At 49.2% G+C, this 24385-nt stretch overlaps 1 protein-coding gene across 2 annotated transcripts in view; it reads left to right on the top strand.

Moving 5' to 3' along the window:
- Positions 1 to 24385, top strand: part of dnai1.2 (dynein, axonemal, intermediate chain 1, paralog 2) — a 441248-nt gene that overhangs the window by 200470 nt on the left and 216393 nt on the right. For both annotated transcript variants that reach the window (XM_072497265.1, XM_072497264.1), the window contains exon 13: positions 3345 to 3592. In XM_072497265.1, coding sequence (XP_072353366.1) covers positions 3345 to 3592 — 248 coding nt within the window. The remainder of the gene's footprint in view (positions 1 to 3344; positions 3593 to 24385) is intronic.

Here is a 24385-nt window from a genome sequence, read left to right on the forward strand (position 1 = left end):
TATTGCTGTGGAACTGAAGTCATACATGGCTAGACCAGATGAGGACTGCAGATTTCCTTCCCCAAAGAACATGAGTGAACCAGTTGTTTTTTTATGACAATGACAGTGGTTTCATGGTCATCATTGGACTTTTAATTCCAGATATTTATTGAAATTCAATTTCCACCATCTTCTGTGGCGAGATTTGTACCCGGGTCCCCAGAATATTACCCTTTGTCTCTGGATCATCAATCCAGTGACAATACCACTGTTCCATTACCGCCTTTGGCTACTGAGGAAATATTCAACCATCAATAAAATACTTTAAGTTTGGTTCTAGCTTTGTGGCATTTCAAAATTTATGTTGCAAGAAATTCTTCAGAAACAATCATATATACTGACCATAATCGTTTGAAAGTTGTGGAAAAGTTTCAAACCAGAGTGCCGGCATGTTCAGGTGGAGTTTAGTACTGCAACCATTTAACTTACAAATTATATATGTGTCTGGTTGATAAGATTTAATTGCAGGTGCGTTGTCAAGAGTTCAAAATTCAAAGGAGCTTGGACATTTGGAAAATGGAGAATGGACAATTTTCGTGATTGGTGAATGTACTCTATAGTGTAATAGTTTTGTGTGTATAGATAAATATAGTAAGTTAGGCAAAATGGGTTGAGAAAATGAAACCATATTTGTGGAATCATGATGGTTCATTTTTCCATGAGGTTGGAGGTGTGAAGGAAAGGATATCCCCATGTTTGCGTGGGTTCCGCCCTCCAACCCAAAAGATGTGCAGGCTAGGTGGATTGGCCACACTAAATTGCCCCTTAATTGGAAAAAAATGAATTAGGTACTCTAAATTCATATTGAAAAAAATTGAAGGAAAGAGTATTATTTTTTAAATATTTTGGGCGTTTATTGTGTTATGCTGGAAAACAGGCTTGTGGCTGTGTCTGTCTGTGGGAGTAATTTAATTTATCTGGTACTGGGTGTCTGCAGGGTTGCGGACATCAAAGGATCGAGGTGTGAAAGTCGTGCACTTGTAGTAAATATAGGGAAGTTGAACCTTTAAAAAGCAACAAAGACATGGGTAGAAATTTGCATTAGGAGATAAAGTAGGTTTGCTGTGTTCACAGCTGTTAAATTTCAAATAGAAGCAAAAAAGGGTTTACAATTTGGAAAATGTCACAAATAAATAAGACAAAATTATTTTTTTTGGCCCTGAAAATGGAGCCAATATTTAAACAGATTTTGGGAATTACATTACTGGAGTTGTCAGGTAAAACCTCCTGGAGTGTGCTGTGTGCTGGGACAGAACTGTGAGGAAGCAAAGTGAACCAGTGAATCACAGTCACATAGTGATAATAGCAGGTATAAAAACCTTTTAAAAAATCATTGATAAAGTTTCCTCTTTCTTAAAAACATTACTTCAGCCCACTAGCTGAAACTCAAGCACTCTAAACCTCTTTAGCTTACGTAAATACGTATTGTACAATTGACGAAAGAGATCAAAAAGCCATAGCTGCCAATCAAGCAGTGTTTTCTGCGGGGGTCAGGTGTTTCAATACTCTAATGGATGTATGTGCTTTCAACCAAGAATGCATAATAAGGTTTGTCTTAATGGTAATAATCCCCTGACTTGATGTATTCATAGAGTGAGGGATATTGCAGGCCCTGAGTTTACCGATTGTGGTTGAATACAATTCTGCTGTTGATGATGGTCCACAGCACCTCATGGGCTCTTACTTCTGAGCTACTAGATCTGTTCTGAATCTATCCCAATTAATACATTGGCAGGATACAAAATATGAAGGAGTATATCCTTCTTGTGAAGATAGAACTTGGCCTCCACAAAGACTGTATTATGGTCACTCCCACCAACACTGCCGTGGAAAGAATCATGAAAAGTATAAGGTTCAGTAGGTTTTACCCTCATGTTGGTTCCCTCACTACCTGTCCCAGGCCAGTCTGGCAGATATATCCTTCAGCATTTGACTTGGTCAGTTGTGGTATTGTTGAGCCACTCTTTGTAATGGACATTGATGTTTCACCAAACCAGAGTACATCTGTGCACCTGCTACCCTCAGTGCTTCTCAGCAGTGTTTTATCAGCTGAAGGAGGGTAGAAGGTCGTCATCAGGTGGAGATACACTTGGTTGGGTTTGTTGCCTTGAGACTTCAGAGTCAAGCTGCAGACTCCCAAGACCATTCCCTCCCGAATCTATACTATACTGGTCACTGCCAGTCCTGTTTGACCTGTTATGCTGGTGGGATAGCACATATAGAACATAGAACATAGAAAATACAGCACAGAACAGGCCCTTCGGCCCACGATGTTGTGCCGAACCTTTGTCCTAGATTAATTATAGATAATCATTGAATTTACAGTGCAGAAGGAGGCCATTCGGCCCTTTGAGTCTGCACCGGCTCCTGGAAAGAGCACCCTACCCAAACTCAACACCTCCACCCAACACCAAGGGCAATTTTGGACATTAAGGGCAATTTATCATTGGCCAATTCACCTAACCTGCACATCTTTGGACTGTGGGAGGAAACCGGAGCACCCGGAGGAAACCCACGCAGACACGGGGAGGACGTGCAGACTCCACACAGACAGTGACCCAAGCCGGAATCGAACCTGGGACCCTGGAGCTGTGAAGCATTGTGCTATCCACAATGCTACCGTGCTGCCCTTAAGAACAAATAAATCTACACTATATCATTTTACCGTAATCCATGTACCTATCCAATAGCTGCTTGAAGGTCCCTAATGTTTCCGACTCAACTACTTCCACAGGCAGTGCATTCCATGCCCCCACTACTCTCTGGGTAAAGAACCTACCTCTGATATCTGGTATGGAACATTGCAAGGTACATTTCAGTAAATATTACTCTGGGAGGCTGTTACTTTACTAACCTGTGGAACAGCTTTCCCAATTTTTGTACAAATCCCCAAATGTCACGAGGAAGACTTTGCATGATCCACAAGGCAGAGTGTGCCTTTGTCATGTATGCTGTCTAGATCAAGTGGTCTGTCCAATATTGTTCTTTGTGAACTTTCCTATACGCTAGGTGATTTCAGAGGGCAGTTAAGAATCACCCACATTTCTGTGGGTCGAGAGTCACAATTAGACCAGAGAATATAAAGGCAGCTCCATTCCCCCTCTGAATTATGTTATTAAACCAGCTGGAGTTTTACAACAACCCAGTATCTGCCAATATTGTGGGGAAGTCCTGGCTCTCACTCACCCAAAAAACACTCATATGACTCCTCAGTTTTGGCAAAATTTCATCCTAAGTGTCTGTAATTAAGTTCATTCCTCTGCTGTTTTGGTTAATGTAAGATTATTTTTCTCCCTTAACCCTAGATGATTTTATGAAACAGAACCGTGGCATGCTTCTGGTTCATTCGCTGAAAAATCCTACCTACCCTGAATACCAATATAGCACAGAGAGCAGTGTCTTGTGCGTTGATATCCACAACATGTATCCACACCTGATAGCAGTTGGATTTTATGATGGTTGTGTTGCTGTCTACAACATCAAGGAACGCAGTGCAAAGCCTGTTTACAAGAGTTCAGCTAAATCTGGCAAGCACACTGATCCTGTTTGGCAGGTGGGTTCTAGATCCTTCTAATAAGATTCACAACTTTTGTAGAAGATTAATGATGATTATTTTTGCTACATTTCTAGTAAATTTGTTGAAATATTCTTAAATATAAATGATTGTTTCCCCAGATTGTCTAATGGCTGAATTAGTATGTGTTGATTGTCCAAGTGTTTATATCTTTGCAAATGGCTGGACCAATAAATGCAGAAAATGGTGACTTATCCTGTAGAGAAGGAATAGTAACTTAACAGAAAGGAAATTGGCTTGTTTATACTTTGCCAGAATGGTACTTCTCATTAAACTTATAGGATCACAGAATTGGTATGGCTCAGAAGATCATCTGGCCCATTTTGTCTGCACCAGCTCTCCAAAGGAGCATTATGACTTATTGACAAACTCCTGCCTTTTTCCCAATGCCCTGCACATTATTTGAATAGAAAAATAATCATCTACTGCTCTCTTGAATACCACGATAGAACCTGCCTCTACCCCACTTCGAGGAAGTTCATTCCAAACATGAACCACTCTGTGTGTGAAAAGGTTTTTTTGTCACATCACATTTGCTCCTTTTACAACTCACTTTAAATCTGTGTCCTATCATTCTCAATCCTTTTACAAACAGGAACAGGTACTCCCTATCCACTCTGTCCAGCCCCCTCATGGTTTTGAACATGTCTATCAAATCTCCTCTTAGCCTTCTTCTCTCCAAGGAGAACAGTTCCAACCGCACCAATCTATCCTCATAACTGAAGTTTCTAATCCTTGGAGCCATTCTTGTAATCCTCTTCTGCACTCCATCCAGTGCATTCCCATCCTTCCTATAGTGTGGCATCCAGAACTGTGCACAATACTCCAGTTGAGGTCTCACGTGCATCTTGTATAAGTTCAGCACAATCTCCTTGCTCTTGTACGCTATCCCTCTTTTATAAAGCTCAGGATAATAATGTCTACTTTAACTGCTCTTGCCACCTCTCCTGTCACCTTCAATGATCTATGCACATATACCCTGAGGTTTCTCTGCTCCTGCAACCCCTTAAGAATTATACCCCTTATTTTATGTTGTCTGTCCATGTTCTTTCTATCAAAATACATCACCTCACAGTTTTCCGTATTGAACTTCATCTGCCAGCTATCTGCCCACATCACTCTTCTCTTCTTTGTGATCCCTCGCTAATGAGTATCATTGTCTACCTAAGAAGCTCTGTATTATTGGTCATGGGTTCTGTGGGTCCTTGTGTGGTTGATGAGCCCAATCCTGGAGACACATCTTCGACCGCACACTTGGCAGGTGTTTCCGGGAGGTGGGATCGGTCCTTGGACTCTAGTTTTCTGGTATTCCTTTCTTGGGCCCTGTTTCTAGGCCTCCTCTTGCTGTTGGATTTCCTTGAAGAATTGTGTCCCTTCAATCAGGAGGTTCCTCCAAGTAGGTCTCTTCAGAGCAAGAGTCTCCCAGACATTGACGTCTGTGTTGCATTTCTTGAGGTATGCCTTCAGATGTGTCTTTGAAGCGCTTCTATGTCCTCCTCTTGCTCGGGAGCCTTTGACCAATGAAACCAAGCATGCCGATAATCTTCTTCATCAGCCTGTCTACCTGTAAGTCCACTTTCAAGGAGCTATGAACCCGTACTCCTAGATCTATTTGTTCTTTAACTCTCCCCAACACGCTACCATTAACTGAGAGGTCTTGCCCCAATTTGATCTACCAAAATGCATCATCTCACATTTATCTAAATTAAACTCCATCTGCCCTTCATCAGCACACAAGCCCAATTGATCAAGATCCCTCTGCAATCTTAGTCAACCTTTTTGACTATCCACTATGCCACCAATCCTGGTGTCATCTGCAAACTTACATCTCAACCAAATCATTAATATAAGTAACAATAAAAATGGACCCAGCACAGAACCCTGAGGCACACCACTGGTTACAGGCCTCCAATTTGAAAAACAACCCTATGCAACAACCCTTTGTCTTCTGTCGTCAAGCAGATTTTGTATCCAATTGGCTTCCTCACCCTGGATCCCGTGAGATTTAACCTTGTGCAACAACCTACCATGCAGTACCTTGTCAAAGGCCTTGCTAAAGTCCATGTAGACAACGTAATTGCACAGCCCTCATCTATCTTCTTGGTTACTCCTTGAAAAAACAATCAAATTCGTGAAAAATGGGGCTGGATTCTCCAATTCTGGGACTATGTCCCCACGCCAGCATGGGAACGGCAGGAAAACTGCCGCAAAATGGCCACCGATTCCCCAGCTTGCTGGGCGCTAGTTGCCAATACGACCCAGAGAATTGCCGGTGCCGTAGCCACGCACGCACATGGCAGCGGCCGTGCCGTGTTTCATGGCGGAGGCCGCTCCGTACCCGGCCCGCTAAATAGTCCCCCCCTTCAGCCAGCTCGCGCGCCCTGAAGCACCGCCCCCCCACAGTGCCCCCAGCCCTGAATAATGACCCCCCCCGGCCCGCAAATCGGTCCTGCCCCGACTGTGGCGGCACGGGACTGAGTCCCGCAGCCGCCACGCCGCGTTCCCGACGGGTGAGACCATGAGAGACCCACACCCTCGGGAACTCGGCTGGGTGGGAGCGGAGCATCTGGGGGCGGGCCTCAGGCAATGGCCTGTGGCCGTCGATACGTGGCATGGAGGGGGCGGCGCATCGCGAAAGCGACGTCGCCCCCGATTCCGTCGGGAATTTGGATTCTCCGGCCGGTCGCCGAACGTGATTTCGGCATTGGCAACCGGAGAATCTAGCCCCTGATTTTCCAATCAGAAAGCCATGCTGACTGACCCTAATCAGCCCTTGCTTCTCTAAATACCTGTCGCTCCTGTCTCTCAGAATACCTTCTAACAACTTACCCACCACAGACTTAGGCTCACCAGTCTGTAGTTCCCAGGCTTTTCCCGCGGCCCTTCTTAAGCAAAGGCCCAACATTTTTTACCTTCCAATCTTCAGGCACCTCACCTGTGGCTGTCAACGATTCAAATATCTCTGCTAGTGGACCCGCAATTTCCTCCCTAGCCTCACACAACGTCCTGGGATACATTTCATCAGGTCCCGGGGTTTAACTACCTTGATGCGCTATAAGATCTCCAGCACCTCATCCTCTGTAATATGTACACTCTTCAAGATATCACTATTTATTTTCCCAAGTTCCCTAACATCCATGCCTTTCTCAACAGTAAATACCGATGAGAAATATTCAATTAGGATCTCACCCATCTCTTGGTGGAACCGCATATAGATGACCTTGTAGATCCTTAAGGGCCCTACTCTTTCCCTCATTACTCTTTTGCCCTTTATGTATTTAGACAAGCAAAGAGTCAGAAGCTCTTTAGCTTCCTCAGCCCACCATTGGTTCTTGATTTCCTTAGTTCTTCTTTGTACCTCTGCCTTGGCTGATTAATGAGCTCGCTTCTTTGCCTTACTGTTTATGTCATTTTGCTAGATGTGGATGGCTTTCCTCCTCCTTTCGATAATGTCTTGGATGGTATACTAATTCGCGTCAAACCAATCTTGGTGTTTCCTGGTTTTTAGCCAATGGTTTCTTCAGAGCTTGAAATGATGACTGTCTTCAACTCTTTCCAATTTTCCTCCACTCCATTAAAACAAACAATTTAGAGATTTTTGAGAAGACATTGTTGGAAGTTCACTAGCAGGCTTGAAGCCATCAACATTGAGCTTTTTTCTGAACTGTTTTTTGAAGCTCACTTCACGAATCTGTCTATGCCCTTTGAAGTTTGATATTGTCCTTCTCATAGTTAATAATGCCTCCAAGTTTTGTATTATCCACAGACTTTGAAATTGTCTCCTGAAAACGCAAGATCTAGATCATTAATGACACATTGGGAAAAGCAAGCGTTCCAATACCGACCCCTACAAACCTTCTTCCAGTCCAAAAAAAATCTATTGACCATTATTGCTTTGTTTCCTATTACTTAGCCGATTTTATATCCATGTTGCCTTTTTAATTCATTTATGGGAGGTGGATGTCGATGACTAGGCCATCATTTATTGCCCATCCCTATTTGCCCTTGTTCTGAGCCAACCACATTGCTGTAGGTCTGGAGTCACATGTAGGACACACCAGGTGAGAGCGGCAGATTTTGTTCCCTAAAGGATGTTAGTGAACCAGATGATCTTTTCCGACAATTGATTCATGGACATCATTAGACTATTAAGTACAGATTTTTTAAAATTCAAGTCAAATTCCATCATCTACCTTGGTGAGATTTGAACCGAGGTCCCCAAAGCATTATCCTAGTTCCCTGGATTACCAGTCCAATGACACTACCAAACACCACCACCTCCCTACCATGACATCAACACTATGATCCTTTTTATTCCATGAGTAATAACATCTCCCACAAATTTGTTGTTTGGAACTGTATCAAATACCCTTTGAAAGTCCATGTACGCCACATCAACAACATTCCCCTCATCGACCCTTTTTGTTGCTTCATCAAAAAACTCCAACAAGTTAAACACCATTTCCCCTTTAGATATTCATGCTGGCACTTCCTAATCAACCCACATTTTCCATATGACTACTAATTTTATCCCAAATAATTGTTTCTAGAAACTTTCCCACCACTGAAGTTAAACTGATTTAATTGTTGGGCTTATTCTTACAACTGTTTATACCATGTCAACATGGGGAAGGATTGAGTTAAAAAACAGTCTTCTGTTATAGTTGAGCACTTAATTAATTGTATTGATGTTTTGGAAAAATGCAGTTTCTATTGGCATCCCCACGCCCCCACAACTACTTTTATTGTTGATATATTCTGATAAATTATGTGTGCAGGGTTGTTCACAATGCATTTCTCCCCTTTCCAAAAAGCTTGAAATTAATTATCTTGGGAAATTGACTCTCATTGCACCCATTTTAAAGTGAAAACCAACTTAATGAAGTCCAATTTAGAGATCTAACCAACCATGGCTGAACAAGGTTGGAAATGCATGTTGAGAGCCCTATAAATAGCAACCTAACATAGGCATAAGGCCCCTGAAATAGGCTATTAAGGGTTCTGATGCCTGTTTTCTGACCGAAACCAGAAACTGTCTGTTCATGAATACAACCGGAATCGGGCTACTGCTTCCCATGACAGCAAACTGTCTCTGCCGCTGCAACTGGTGTCCAGAGTTCACTGGTACTAAACAAACATAGCTAACAGAGCAATTTTCCATGGTCCTGCTGCCAACCTCATTAAGTGTAGGGCAGATTATTGAATCTAAAACTAATGATTGCATTTACTTACAATATTTAACTTAAACAGAGTTAAAGACATACAGCTGCTAAATCACAATACAATGTTTGACATAAATGCTTATTAATAAACCAGTAATTATATTGATGTTTTCTATAACTCCAGTAGAAGATAATTGGGCAGCAAATCCAGAGAGAAGCATTTACTGAGCTAGATCTGAAAGGAAGCATTTTGGAACCTGTTAGAACACCGAACCAGACCCCAACATTTGTTAGGATATCAGACAAGAACTCCAAACAATTTTTTTTAATTTGTAAATCTATGAGGCAAGGATACTTTTTAAATATAAATTTAGAGTACCCAATTCATTTTTTCCAATTAAGGGGCAATTTAGCGTGGCCAATCCACCTAGCCTGCACATCTTTGAGTTGTGGGGGCAAACTCCACACGGACAGTGACCCAGAGCTGGGTTGAATGTGCAAACTCCACACAGACAGTGACCCAGAGCCAGGATCGAACCTGGAACCTCGGCGCCGTGAGGCAGCAATGCTAACCGTGCTGCCTCGAGGCAAGGATACTTGAGCCCTCTCTCGCTCTATCCGTGAGAAACCTGATGTGACTGGATTTTGGACACCTCCCCCCTCTCCTCCCAACCAGTGGAGTAATGCGAATCACACCGCGCAAAGCCGGGAACCTCCTTTTAAATGAAAATGAAATGAAAATCGCTTATTGTCACAAGTAGGCTTAAAATGAAGTTACTGTGAAAAGCCCCTAGTCGCCACATTCCGGCGCCTGTTCGGGGAGGCTGTTACGGGAATCGAACCGTGCTGCTGGCCTGCCTTGGTCTGCTTTCAAAGCCAGCGATTTAGCCCTGTGCTAAACAGCCATTTAATACGTTAGCATGTCATCATGAACACTCTTTCCAGACCTTCACCCCTCTTGTAATATCACTGGGCACTCGCATGACATCACTCCAGCATCATTTACAACAGGTCTACAAAAGCATTAACCTGGTGGCTTCACCTCTGAGGGGGATATCGGAGGTGAGCATTCAGGCAGCCATGATTTACTAACTTCACTGCTCAGGGTGCATCAAAGAGGAAGACTTGGGGCAGGGGGGGGTCAGTCACTCATTCCCGCGGGGGGGGGGGGGGGGGGGGGGGGGGGGGGCCCTAGCAGGCTTTACCTTCCATTCACTTTGGGGCGCCCTTACTTTAATGGGTCTGGAAGCTGGTATGCAGGCTTTGTGCCCTCCTTGCTGGGCTTGTGGCCAAATCACTGCTGAAGGTGTGCCAGTCCTTCAGTAAGGGCAGACTGGGCACCTCAGGAATGGCCTGCATCTCTGCCTCGAGTAATGAAGACCATCTCACTTGGGGAAGCACAACTGAATTGTGCCTAGAACCCCGCATTCAGACAGCAATCTGAGGACCAAGGGATTGAGCTCTATTGATTGCACTTATCTAGGAAATATGTGTCAGAGGAATAAGTGTGCAGGGCTGTGAAATGGGAGAATGCGGATGCCCTCCAGATGTCATGTTCATTGCAGGCTTTTCACTCTTATCAGCTGTACCTCAACTGTCACAAGAGGCATTCAATTGATTGAAATTCAATTTCACCCTTCAGTAGCAACTCAAAAGTGCCAATGAGATATACAAAGCTAAAGAGAACTGCCATTGATTTGAGTCCTGAGCATTGAACCCCAATGCTTAATCAGGTGTTTAGATCGCACAGGATACACTGATGTGACCCCCCAAAAAAGGCTTCATGGTGAAGTCTATCATCAGCCGCCCTGTTACCTGTCGTTATGGGAAGTTTCTTTGAGGATGCAGCCGCAGGTCCCATGCATCCACTCAGCAGCCCTGTCACCTAAGGGGGAGGGCGGAGGGGGCTAGGGAATTGCCGTGAGAAATGTGCCAGTGAGATTCTCGCGTGTCCAGGTGATTAATCCTGGCAGACTTGAAAGGGACAGGAGTGGGGATGTGCCAGTGTGAGAGTGGAGGGTGTGAGGCTTAATGGAGAAGCACTCACTGAGGGGGGAAGTGCAGGGGAGGTCCCAGTAGAGGGGCAGGCCCTTCTCAGGAATCCTCATTGCTCACTTTGGTTTCCTTCTATTTTCAGTGCATTATTCTGGAGAATTATGGAGCGTGTCAAGTTGGTGTTTGTACTCATAGCGATAGAGCAGTAGCAGAGACAGGGACGTATCATTGCACGCAATCAGGACCAGCACCCTGCTGAGGAGGGGGAGCCTGGGTCCTGAGCTGTTCAGGGAGCAGCCTAGTTTGAGACTTGACTGACCGAGGGTCTTCTGACGTTGGTTTGTCTACCTTGAGATGTTGGAGCCATCGTGCCGGAGAAGACTGCGCCTGTTCCGGGGGAACGGTGGACCAACCTTGCCATGTGCTGCAAGTGCTGGCAACCACCACATGGGCTGGGGGAATACCCACTCCCCATGGTACTTGAAGTCACTGCCACTCTGCACTTCTGTGCGAGCAGCTCGTTTCAGGGCAGCCATATCCTAGTCAGCCACACACATTTGGGAGGTGCCAGATACTCTTTATGTGAGGGCCCACACGAATATAAACTTGGACTGAGACCAGGAGATCCAAGGCACCAGGGCCATGGGATTCATCCGTTTAGCAGCAATGCCCCAAGTGCAGGGTTTGATAGACTGAACCAACGTGGCCCTGTGGCCTCATTGCGCATTGTTTCTAAGCTTCAAGGAATTCCATTCCATCAGCCTGCGGATCGTCTGTGACCACACAATGTGAGCCATGCAGGTGTGTGACTGTTTCCCGAGGAGTGTCCATGGCAGTTACATCTTTGGGAACTCACAGATCCCAGCCGTCTTTGAGGGGAAGCTGTGACTGGAGGAATGGCTTGGGGAGAAGGCGTATACATTAAGGAGGTGGCTGATGATGTCAGTGCAGATGCCGTTAACTGAGGCAGATGCTCACTACAACGAGGCTCATGCTTCAATGCGCGTGCTGGTGGAGAAGGTGATCAGGGTGGGGTGGGGTGGGGTGGGGGGGGGGCGGCTGTGGGGGGTGACCTCCAGCCCTCCAGTACAGCCCTCAGAGAGTGCCCTGCATTATTGTGTTCTGTGCTCTCCACAACCTGGTGCTGCAGAGGGGAGACCGCCTAGACCTGGATGAGATGAAGGAGTGCCTCATTCCTCAGATGAGAAGGAGATCAAGGAGGGCATGAGGGTCTACCCGCAGAGGAGGAGGAAGGACCTTGGTCCAAGGCCAGGGTTCGCTTGCGCCACCTGATGTGTTGGCAAAGGTGAGGGAGTTGAAGATGTGGATAGCGTGGTCCCCAGCTGTAGAGAGGAAGAGAGCGATCTTCCTGGCATCCGATGCGGTTTCGAGGTCGGTGGCGTCAAGATACAGCTGGAACTTCTGCTTGAAAATCTTCCAGTTAGCACCGAGGCTGCCGGCGTTGCGGAGCTGCGGGGGAGGGCGGACGCTGTCCATGTTACCGGATGGCTGATCGCTGGTCAAAGGCAGACTATCTCAAGGTAGGTCTGCAAACTCTAGCATAACTCACTGGTATCATGATGTGTTGGGTATGCCGGGTCTGCGAGGACTGCGTTTACTACAGCAATGAGAGAGACAGGCTTCCAACACTTGAAGAAATGCAACTCAATTTTATTGAACTCTTAACTATCATACATACATTAACTGTGGGTTGACACTATGCTAACTTGACTGGAGACCTGAGGCTAACCTGACCAGACTATCTTACTACCACATGGTGTATGTTCTAGTTGCTGCTCATGGGCTCTGACTGTCTCAGAGGCTGGATCCCAAGAGAGCGGGAATACTAGTGCCGTCTGGCTTTATAGTGGTCGTGTCCTGTCTGGTGATTGGCTGCTGTGTTCTGTGTGTTCACTGGTCATCCTGTGTGTCAATCACTGCCTGTCTGTGCACCATCATCTACCTGTGTGTATATTATGACACCATCAAGCGAGGGATGCCCTCGTAATCTCTAGTTTGGGGATCAGCAGGACTAGGGGTGAGGATATCTTCAACTGTGGTGACTGCTATCTCAGCATTAGTGTGGTGCCAGTGGTACGTTTCCATGATGGTGCCCAATACCATGGACAGGATGTTAAAGCCATTGGCCAGACTTTGCAAGAGAATGATGATGACTTGCATTGAGGACAAAGGGATGCTCCTCTCTTCCTCAGTGATATGCTTGACTTTTGCCTGATAGAGAGCTGAATACATCCTGCCAAGGAACAGACTTATCATGGGGTTTAGCGACACAGGATGTGATCTCTACTGGTACAACCCCTTTGAGGTCAGGGATTCTCGTGTGTTCACATCCAGAGTGGCTCAACCTCTCTTTACTTTGTCAGCCTCATCACTGGAGAGGGCTGTCTGCAATGTGATGCCTCAGCCTTGATGCCGGGGTTAGTGGGAGGAGGCATTGCCTGCAGCAATATGTCTTCACTGAGTGATCGGTGTGGGAGGTGGCAGAGACATAGCGCTGCCACTCTCACATTGCACAGGGATGAAGTGCCCAGTGTGCGCAGGGGTTTGCGGAGCATGATTTGCAGATTGAGGAGGGATGCTGTCAAGCCTTCCTGATTCTCCCAAATCTGCTTTTGCAGTTCCGTCAGCTCTGAGAAAACCAGATCTAGAGGCATATTATCGGCCAGAGGCTCAGCAGTGTCCAGGGCAGCAGCATTCCTCCGAGTGCCAGATCCCTGGGATGCCCCTGCCTCCACCTGCTGTGGATCATCAACTGTGATGTGCTCACCAGTGTGTGACCCAGATGTCTGCCTACTGGGTAATCCCAACAAGGTGTGAGTAGCTGCGCTGGTGAAAGATGACGCTTCTTTAATGGTTATATCTGACATCTCCCTCAGAGCTGCTTGGGTCACGTGATTGCAGGGTGTGTGAGGATAGGCTGGGTTGCCCTGCAAACGAATGGAGATGGCATTAGCACTTTGTGAAAATAAAAGAAGCAACATGTTTATTCACGTGAGGGTTGAGGAATGACTGTTTGTCCTTAGGGTTCTCAATTTTGCGCATTGCCCCCACTTCACATCAGCACAGTTCTGCTCCTCCCCGGCCAGCTTAAGAGCTCTTTTCTCATACAGGTGAGGTTCCAGAGCTCCCACATAACACCGGGTGACTGTGCCCTCTCACATAGTTGTGCTCGGGTTTGTCCTGCAGAGACACAGATAGGAAGAGTGTAGGTAGGAGTCATGTATGTTTAGATGATTAAGGAGTGACATGCGTGAGAATGGAATGGGAAAAATGATGTGAAGAGCAGAGCTAAGACTGGGGGTGAAACATGGCAGGTGTGGGGCGGGGGGGAAGAAGATGGAATCACCATCTGAGGGCAACCCACGAGGTGGCTGGCTGAGAAATCACCTTGGAGGTGCGAAAGGTGGTGAGGGGGTACAGTGAGAGACTGGAGGTTGTAAGCCTACCCTGGTTGTGCGAATCAGGTCATTCATCTTTTCCCTGCACCATCCTCTTCTGGAGATTGCTGGTAGTCACCATTGCCTCACACGTGGGGGTGGAAACTCTGCTTGTGACTCGACTCAGGATTGCGAGTACAGGACTTACCGCCTCTGCTGCCCACCACCCAGGAGTCTGGTCATGAAACATGGTGCTGGCTTTCGTGCTGCCATCCCCACGACTGGATCTTGAAGAGCTGGGGAGTGTGTATATGGAGCTCTCCAGTGATCGCACTGATTAAGTTTCCCTGTGGCTAAGGGCGGCAGGGTGGTTAGCACTGCTGCCTCGGATCGAATCCTGGCCTCGGATTATTGTCCGAGTTGAGTTTGCATATTCTCCCTTTGTCTGCGTGGGCCTCACCCCCACAACCGAAAGATGTGCATGGCAGGTGGATTGGCCACGCTAAATTGCCCCTTTATTGGGAAAAAAATGAATTGGGGACTGTTATAACCTGCCTGCTTACCATTGGCTGGGGACTAATGACAATCCCACAATCCTGTGGGAGTATGAGCTTCCTCAATGAGGGGTGTGGAGAAACCATTAGTAAACTCCTAGTATAAATAAAGCTGGCCAGTTTAGGAACCAGCAGGAAGGAGTGTGCAGCAAGGGAAGTTGCTGCTGCTGTTTTATATATATATATATATATATATATATATATATATGTTATTGTAAATAAATGTTATTACTTTGTATCCTTAAAACCCGTGCTGGATTCTTCGTGGCCCTTACAAAACTGGCGACGAAGATGGGATTAAAGTGAATAGCTGTCTACACTGCTGAAGCCACCTCCCTGGATTTTTGTTGGATACAGGTTGGAAGTTTTCTATTACACCATGCCTCTGTACGGACGTTTGGATGTTTTTGATGCTGCGCTGGAAAGCTGGAACCAGTACGCACAACGGATGCGTTACTATTTCCGGGCAAACAATATCACCGAAAACGAGCGCCTGGTGGTCATATTGCTCACCGCCTGCGGCCCGCATACGTTTGGGGTGATTAGGAGCCTTACGTACCCAGCTGCGCCGGACACCAAAACGTTTGATGAACTTGTGAATATAGTGGGGCAACATTTTAACCCAACCCCATCCACGATAGTCCAGCGTTACCGGTTTAATACCACTGCGAGGACCCCTGGAGAATCCCTTGCCGACTTTCTATCCAGGCTACGCAGGATTGCGGAGTACTGTGACTATGGTGAGACCTTGTCAGAAATGTTACGCGACCGTTTGGTTTGCGGTATTAACAGTGCGGCCACCCAGAGAAAGATGTTAGCTGAGCCAACATTGACTTTTCAACAGGCCATTCAAATAGTATTGATCCGAGAGAGCGCAGAACGAGGAGTGCAGGAGCTACAGGGAATGGAAGTGCATGCCTTGGGGCGCAACCCCTTCCGTCCGGAAACGTCCCCCCGCACTCCTGCGGTACCTTGGGCGAGGCGACGTCCGGACCGACGGCAGTGGCCGTCGGACATTCCTCCCCGAAGGGAGCCTTCTCCAGAACCAATGGATGAGGAGCCATGTCCGTGTCAGACTTGTAGGCGCCGACCCTGTCGCGGACGCCGGTTCTGCGGGCGCCAGAGGCGCCGTCGTTCCGACCGAAACTGGGACCATCCCAGGGGCCGTACCTTCCATGTGGATGAAGCTGCGGTGACTACTCCTGAGGACGTGGAGACGGAGGACGACTGCCTGCAGCTGCATTGTGTGGCAGCTCCCCGTGTGGCCCCCATTAAGGTGACAGTACAGGTCAATGGTCTCCCGCTTGAGATGGAGTTGGACACTGGCGCAACGGTCTCCGTGATCGCCCAGAGGACATTCGACCGCATCAAGCAGGGTATACAGACCCTTACATTAACCAACTCACAGGCCAGGTTGGCCACCTATACGGGGGAACCACTGGACATTGCAGGAACTACAATGACCCCTGTTGTTTATTATCAGGCCCGTCCGTTTTGCTGACTGGGCAGCACCAATTGTACCTGTAATGAAGCCAGATGCCACAGTTCGCTTGTGTGGCGACTATAAACTTAGTGAATACTGCTTCCCGACTCGACCGATATCCAATGCCTCGCATAGAGGATCTCTACGCGAAGCTTGCAGGCGGACTCTCGTTCACAAAATTAGATATGAGTCACGCCTACCTACAGTTGGAGCTGGACCTTGCCTCCCGACCATATGTAACGATTAATACACACCGGGGCCTGTATGAATATACACGGTTACCCTTTGGAGTATCCTCTGCCTGCACTATTTTTCAACGTGTTATGGAGGGCATTTTGAGAGGTTTACCACGTGTCGTTGTCTACTTAGATGACGTTTTGACTACAGGGACGTCGGAGCAGGAGCATTTGGAAAATCTGGAGGCTGTCCTTAGACACTTTTCGGAGGCTGGAGTCCGTTTACGTCGCACAAAGTGCGTATTTCAGGCAAAAGAAGTAGTCTACCTAGGTTATCGGGTGGACCACGAAGGTTTGCACCCCGTCGCAGAGAAGGTGCGTGCGATTCAACAGGCCCCCGCCCCGACTGACACTTCGCATCTTTGTTCTTTTCTCGGCCTCGTAAACTATTACGGAAAGTTCCTCCCCAATCTGGCAACTACGCTGGCCCCGTTGCACCTTCTGCTAAAGAAAAATCACACCTGGGTTTGGGGTCAGCCGCAAGAAACCGCTTTCCGGCGGGTAAAGCAACACTTGTCGTCGTCTGGGTTACTAACCCACTTTGATCCTGGAAAGCCTTTGCTCGTCACATGTGATGCATCCCCGTATGGTATTGGGGCCGTCCTGTCCCACAAGATGGAGAACGGGGCCGAGCGACCGATAGCTTTCGCCTCCTGCACATTGACTGCAGCGGAGAAAAAATATGCGCAGATCGAGAAGGAGGGCCTGGCAGTGGTTTTTGCGGTGAAACGCTTCCACCAGTACGTGTATGGCCGCCATTTCACTATCGTGACTGATCATAAGCCTCTGTTGGGACTTTTCAGAGAGGATAAGCCAATACCGCCCATTGCTTCCGCACGGATCCAGCGCTGGGCTTTGTTGCTTGCTGCATATGAGTATTCTCTGGAGCACAAACCAGGTACGCAGATAGCAAATGCCGATGCACGGAGCCGATTGCCTTTATCGACCGGCCCCATGTCGACCCCCACGACCGGTGAGGTGGTTGCAACCCTAAATTTTATGGACTCCTTGCCTGTCACGGCATCACAGATCCGTGAGTGGACCCAGACGGAGCCAGCCCTGTCAAAGGTTCGTCACATAGTCCTGTATGGTGTGCAGCATAGACAGCTTCCAGGCGAGATGCGGGCATTTTCCTCCAAGCTGTCAGAATTCAGCGTGGAAGACGGCATCCTCTTGTGGGGGACGCGTGTGATTGTCCCGGAAAAAGGCCAGGAGCTGATACGAAGAGACTTGCACAATGGGCATCCAGGTGTGACCAAAATGAAAATGTTGGCCCGGAGTTATGTCTGGTGGCCAGGCCTCGACACCGACATTGAGAAGGTGGCCCAAAACTGCTCCATTTGCCAGGAGCATCAGAAGCTTCCGCCGGCCGCGCCCCAACATCACTGGGAATGGCCAGGGCGGCCTTGGGCGCGCTTGCATGCAGATTTCGCAGGCCCTTTTTAAGGATCCATGTTCCTTCTACTAATCGACGCCCAGTCTAAATGGCTAGAGGTACATAAGATGCAGGGGACAACGTCCTGCGCAACAATTGAAAAGATGCGTTTGTCTTTTAGTACGCATGGCCTCCCCGAGGTGCTGGTCACAGATAACGGCACTCCATTCACGAGTGATAGTTTGCGAGGTTCATAAAGATGAACGGCATACGCCATATCCGCACTGCCCCTTCCCACCCGGCTTCAAATGGGTTGGGAGAGCGCGTAGTGCAGACATTCAAAAGAGGCCTAAAGAAGCAGTCTTCTGGATCAATGGACACAAGACTGGCTCGCTTTCTGTTTACGTATAGGACCACCCCCCATGCGGTGACTGGGGTAGCTCCCGCAGAACTCCTAATGGGCCGAAGACTTCGCACCCGCCTTAGTATGGTTTTCCCGGACATTGGCGCAAAAGTACGTCGCACACAAGAATGGCAGGGACAGGGATTTTCTCGGCATCGGCCGATTTCGGCAGTTTGCGCCCGGTGACCCAGTGTTCGTTCGGAATTTTGCTGGTGGTGCCCAGTGGGTTCCTGGCGTAATCTTTCACCAAACGGGCCCTATATCTTACCAGGTGCAAGCCCAGGGTCGTCTCCAGCGCAAACATGTAGACCACTTTCGGTCCAGAGGACTATCCCCTCCAAAGATTCCCCGCCCCCGGAGCTCATTTCTACAGCCGCAGAGACCAGAGACAATGGAAGGTAGTCCTCACAATCTTCCTCTGGTGCCTCACTCAAAGCCTGCGCAGGTCGTTACAGAACCGAATGGAGATAGAGACGCTGACATGACGGAGGCAACAGACTCTGACTCCGAGATAGAGACACAGGACGCATCAGAGGGGGAGTCTTCGGGTCCACGGGCTGTGGATGTACAACCGTTACGCCGTTCATCATGGAAGCGCCGGTCTCCATCTTGTTACACGCCGCCTGATCCAGCGCCGCGTGCAAATGGTGTCCGGCCTGCGGCAAAACGAGTCCGACGCCCTCCTTCGCCAGGGTCTTCGGTGGATTCCTTGGAATTTGGGGGGGGAGGGATGTTATAACCTGCCTGCTTACCATTGGCTGGGGACTAATGACAATCCCACATTCCTGTGGGAGTATGAGCTTCCCCAATGAGGGGGGCGGAGAAACCATTAGTAAACTCCATGTATAAATAAAGCTGGCCAGTTTGGAACCAGCAGGAAAGAGTGTGCAGCAAGGGAAGTTGCTGCTGCTGTTATATATATATATGTTATTGTTAATAAATGGTATTACTTTGTATCCTTAAAACATGTGCTGGATTCTTCGTGGCCCTTACAAAAGGGACTTTAAATTTCTATTAAAAAAAGTTCCCTCATGGTGACCGAATCAGCAGGAAAGTGCCAAGAGCGCAGAGTGATTCTTGTGGGGAGAATAGGAGTCGGTGGCATTCAATCCTTTTTTCGTGTTGGGGCTGGCACTTCGTAATTTTTTGGAAAGAGTTTTAGGTGGATGACCGTTCGCTAGAAATGGAAGAAGTTAGAAATGTTTTTAGCAGGTGATATGGAGGGAGTGAGAGGGTCCATTGGTGGGGTGGAAAAAGAACAAAAAGGAAGTCCTGTCATAAGATGGGAGACAGGAGAAATTAAATGACGGAAGGATTAATCGTGCAGGGCTGGAGGAATTGGTGATAGGGCAAAAAAAAAGAAACAAAGTAACAGAAAATATGTAGAGAGTAGGTGTGCTTGCAACTAAAAGCATAAACGAGGAATTCTGAATTGATGCGCGATCAATTACACAAAGACGAGAGTTGGATGCAATCGAGGCTTTATTACACTAAGATGTGTGGCCTCCTACAGCAGCTGGCAAAATGGCTGCTGTACGAGGAGCACACATATTTATACTACACCTACTGGACGGAGCCAGCAGACAGGGAACAACCCCCGTACCTGTAGTGCAGGGCCTTACCACAAAGCACCAAATATATACATCAGTGGTGACTACCACATTCACCCCCTGTTAAAATTGAGTCCAGCGGGGTTGGTGGAGAACTATATACAAGTAGATGTTTTAAAGTACAGAAAAAAAATTGATTCCAGCGGGGGTGGAGGATTGTTATACAGAAGTATGATGGTTTTTTTCGAGTCCCGATCAAGTTACAGGTTCAGTCGGTCTGGAGCCTTGATCTGCCTGCCGTTGGGAGCGCCGCAGTGATGGCGGTGATTCCGGTGTCGATTTGGTCTTCAGTGACTCTGGGAGCGTGTTGAAATCCTCTTCATCCTCGGGCCTGGGCACGGGGAGGACGGATTGTCCTGGGGCGGGGGTTGCGGCTGGGTGCACCAGGGGAGGGGAGGGTGGCGCCAGGCCGGAGGGGTGTGTGTGTGTGTGCAACCAGCTGGTGCCAGGTCCCTGAGGGAGACAGTATCTTGGCAGCTGTCGGGGTACGCTACGCAGGCGAACTGTGGGTTGGCGTGGAGTAGCTGTACCCTCTCAACCAACGGGTCTGCCTTGTGGAGTCGTACGTGCTTACGGAGGAGTACGGGTCCTGGAGCTGCGAGCCAAGTCGGGAGCGACACCGCGGAGGTGGACTTCCTGGAGAATGCAAAGAGACATTCATGGGGTGTGTCATTAGTTGCAGTGCATAGGAGCTTCCGAATGGAGTGCAGTGCGTCGGGGAGGACCTCCTGCCAGCGGGAGGCCGGGAGGTTTCTGGACCGTAGGGCCAGCTGGACGGCCCTCCAAACCGTCCCATTCTCCCTCTCCACCTGCCCATTTCCCCGGGGGTTATAGCTGGTCGTCCTGCTCGAGGCGATACCCTTGTTGGGCAGGAACTGAAGTAGCTCATCGCTCATGAATGAGGATCCCCTGTCGCTGTGGACGTAGGGGGAGAAGCCGAACAGGGCGAAGATGGTGTTGAGGGCTTTGATGACGGTGGCAGACATCATGTCGGGGCATGGGATGGCGAAGGGGAGTCTGGAATATTCATCGACCACACTGAGGAAGTATGTGTTACGGTCGGTGGAGGGGAGGGGCCCTTTGAAGTCCACGCTAAGGCGGTCAAAGGGGCGGGAGGCCTTCACCAGGCGCGCACGGTCTGGCTGGTAGAAGGGCGGTTTGCACTCCGCGCAGACCTGGCAGTCTCTGGTGATTGCCCTGACTTCCTCGACGGAGTAGGGCAGATTGCAGGTCTTGATGAAGTGGTACAAACGTGTGACCCCCGGGTGACAAAGGTTGGCGTGCGGAGTCTGGAGTCGGTCCACCTGTGCACTGACACATGTACCTCGCGATAGGGCATCGGGGGGCTCGTTGAGCTTACCGGGCCGATACAAAATCTTGTAGTTGTAGGTGGAGAGTTCGATCCTCCACCTCAAGATTTTATCGTTCTTGATCTTGCCCCGCTGTGTATTGTTAAACATGAAGGCTACCGACCATTGGTCAGTGAGGAGAGTGAATCACCTGCCGGCCAGGTAATGCCTCCAATGCCGCACAGCTTCAACGATGGCTTGGGCCTCTTTTTTGATGGAGGAATGCCGAATTTCGGAGGCATGAAGGGTTCGTGAAAAGAATGCCACGGGCTGATTTGTTATGTTGTAGGTGTAACATAAGCGGCTTCCTTGTGGTGCACGTGACAAAGGAAGGTTCAGACATGGAGATAACTTCAACACGTTTATTAAACTATTTACACTTCTATTACTCGGGTTCGACACTACTATTAATCCTACCATAGCTACCCAGACTGACTAACCAGCTGCTGCAATCCACGTGGTGGGTGTAATATTGAATCAACCCTGTGTCTGTTCTCACTGACTGTCTCCACTGGAAAGAGGCAGATCATGTGTGTGGTGTCCTTTAAATATGGGTTGGTGTAATGCCCCCCTGTGGTCATGTCACCTCCGTGTGCATCGTGATTGTCCATTGGTCGTCTCCTATCTAACTGATCTATTGGCTGAGTGTGTGTGTGTGATGTTTTTGGTGCTCCCTCTAGTGTCTAGCTAGCCTCCATGTATTTACATTGATGCACATCACCACACGGACCTGCCTGCCTGGTTGAGGGTGGCAGACGTCGCTCTCGACTTGAAATGGTAACGTCTCGTTGACTGCGTGCATTGCGGCCTTGGCGATGTCAGCCTTAATACGGTTGAAGGCCTGGTGAGCCTCGGCCGTTAGGGGAAAAAGAGTGGATTGAATGAGTGGGCGGGCCATGTCCGCATAATTTGGGACCCACTGGGTGTAGTAAGAAAAGAACCCCAGGCAACGTTTGAGGGCCTTGGGGCAGTGGGGGAGGGGGAGTTCCATGAGGGGGCGCATGCGGTCGGGATCGGGCCCCAGAACTCCGTTCTGGACCACATAGTCGAGGATGGCTAAGCGGTTCGTGCTGAACACGCACTTCTCCTTGTTGTAAGTTAGGTTGAGTAGAGTGGCGGTGCGGAGAAATTTGGCAAGGTTGGCGTCATGGTCCTGCTGATCGTGGCCGCAGATGGTGACATTGTCTAGGTACGGGAAAGTGGCCCGCAGCCCGTACCGGTCAACCATTCGGTCCATTTCCCGTTGGAAAACCGAGACCCTGTTGGTGACGCCAAAAGGAACCCTAAGAAAGTGGTAAAGGCGCCCGTCTGCCTCGAAGGCAGTGTATGGGCAGTCCGCTTTACGGATGGGGAGCTGGTGGTAGGCGGATTTTAGGTCGACAGGTGAGAAGACCCGGCACTGTGCAATCTGATTGACCATATCAGATATGCGTGGGAGGGGGTACGCGTCGAGCTGCATGTACCTATTGATGGTCTGACTGTAGTCCACGACCATTCTGTGTTTCTCCCCAATTTTTACAACTACCACTTGAGCTCTCCAGGGTCTGTTGCTGGCCTCGATGATGCCTTCCCGAAGCAGTCGCTGAACTTCGGACCTGATGAAGCTCCTGTCCTGGGCGCTGTACCGTCTGCTCCTGGTGGCGACGGGTTTGCAAGCTGGGGTTAAGTTTGCAAATAGGGAAGGTGGGTCGACCTTTAGGGTTGTGAGGCCGCACACAGTAAGGGGTGGTAGGGGGCCCACCGAATTTCAATGTTAGGCTCTGGAGGTTGCACTGGAAGTCCAGGCCAAGTTGCAAGGCACCGCAGTGGTTGGGGAGGACATAGAGGTGGAAGCCGCTGAACTCCACGCCCTGGACAGTGAGAGTGGCTATGCAGTACCCCCTGATCGCCACGGAGTGGGACCCGGAGGCCAGGGAGATTCTCTGGCTGGCGGGGTGTACCGCGAGGGAGCAGCGCCTTACCGTATCGGGATGGATGAAGATCTCGGTGCTCCAGAGTCCAGCAGGCATGAGATCTCATGCCCATCGATTTCCACGTTGGTAGAGGCCGTTGCTAGGTTGCGTGGGCGGGACTGGTCAATCGTGACCAAGTCGAGACGCGGCTGGTCATCGATGGTGGCAGACGATGGTGTGCCCGGGGGGCATGGGTCCTGGTACGTGTCGTGGGGGAAACAAGATGGCGACACCTGATGATCCTGGGGAGGACAAGATGGCAGCGCCCACGGGCCGCATGTGGTGGGGGTCGAACAAGTTGGCGGTGCACACGGGCCGTACGTGGTGAGTGTTGAAAATGATGGCGGCGCACACGGGCCGCACATGGTCCGGGGAGGAGAAGACGGCGCGCCCACTGGCCGTACGTGGGGGGGGGGGTCGGAACAATAGCGGCGACTGCGCGGGCTTGGTACACCGCAGCGAAGTGTCCCTTCTTGCCGCAGTCCTTGCAAAGGGTGCTCCGGACCGGGCAGCGTTGTCGGGGGTGTTTTGGCTGCCCACAGATGTAACATTTGGGGCCCCCAGGGTTGGTTGGCTGCTGCGTGGGGTTGGCTGAGTGGGGTCCCCGATGGGGCGGCCGTCTGCGGAGTCCACGATGCGTAGGAGGGTTGGGCCGCGCGGCCGGGGGTGTAGGCCTGGATGTTGCGCGAAGTGACCGTCAGCGAGAGCGCTAGTTTTTTGGTTGCCGCGAGGTCGAGTGTGGCCCCTTCTAAGAGGCGCTGGTGGATGTAATCCAACCCTATCCCTGGAACAAATGCGCCTCTCATGAGCAAGTTCGAGTGTTCCGTGGCCGTGACAGCCTGACAGTCACAGTCTCTGACTGTGCGAATTAGAGCACGGCAGAAATCTTTCACTGACTCACCAGGAAGTTGACTACGAGTGTAGAGGATATGTCTGGCATAGAGCGTGTTAGTCCGCTGAGCGTAGTTTTCCTTCAGTAGCGCCATGGCGTCTTTGTAGGTCGGCACGTCCTGGATAAGTGGAAAGACGTTGGAGCTCAGCCGCGTGTAGAGGATCTGAATCTTCTGAGCTTCCGGAATTGGGTCTGGTGCAGACCTGATGTAAGCTTCGAAACAGGCTAACCAATGTTCAAAGTCCTTTTTGGCGTTGCCTGATTGCGGATCCAGCTGCAGGCGATCCGGCTTGATGCGGAGGTCCATCTTCGGAAAACTTTAGTGCACTAAATTGATGCACGATCAATTACACAAAGACGAGA

This window comes from Scyliorhinus torazame, chromosome 3 (assembly GCF_047496885.1).
Source record: "Scyliorhinus torazame isolate Kashiwa2021f chromosome 3, sScyTor2.1, whole genome shotgun sequence".
NCBI classification, from domain to species: domain Eukaryota; kingdom Metazoa; phylum Chordata; class Chondrichthyes; order Carcharhiniformes; family Scyliorhinidae; genus Scyliorhinus; species Scyliorhinus torazame.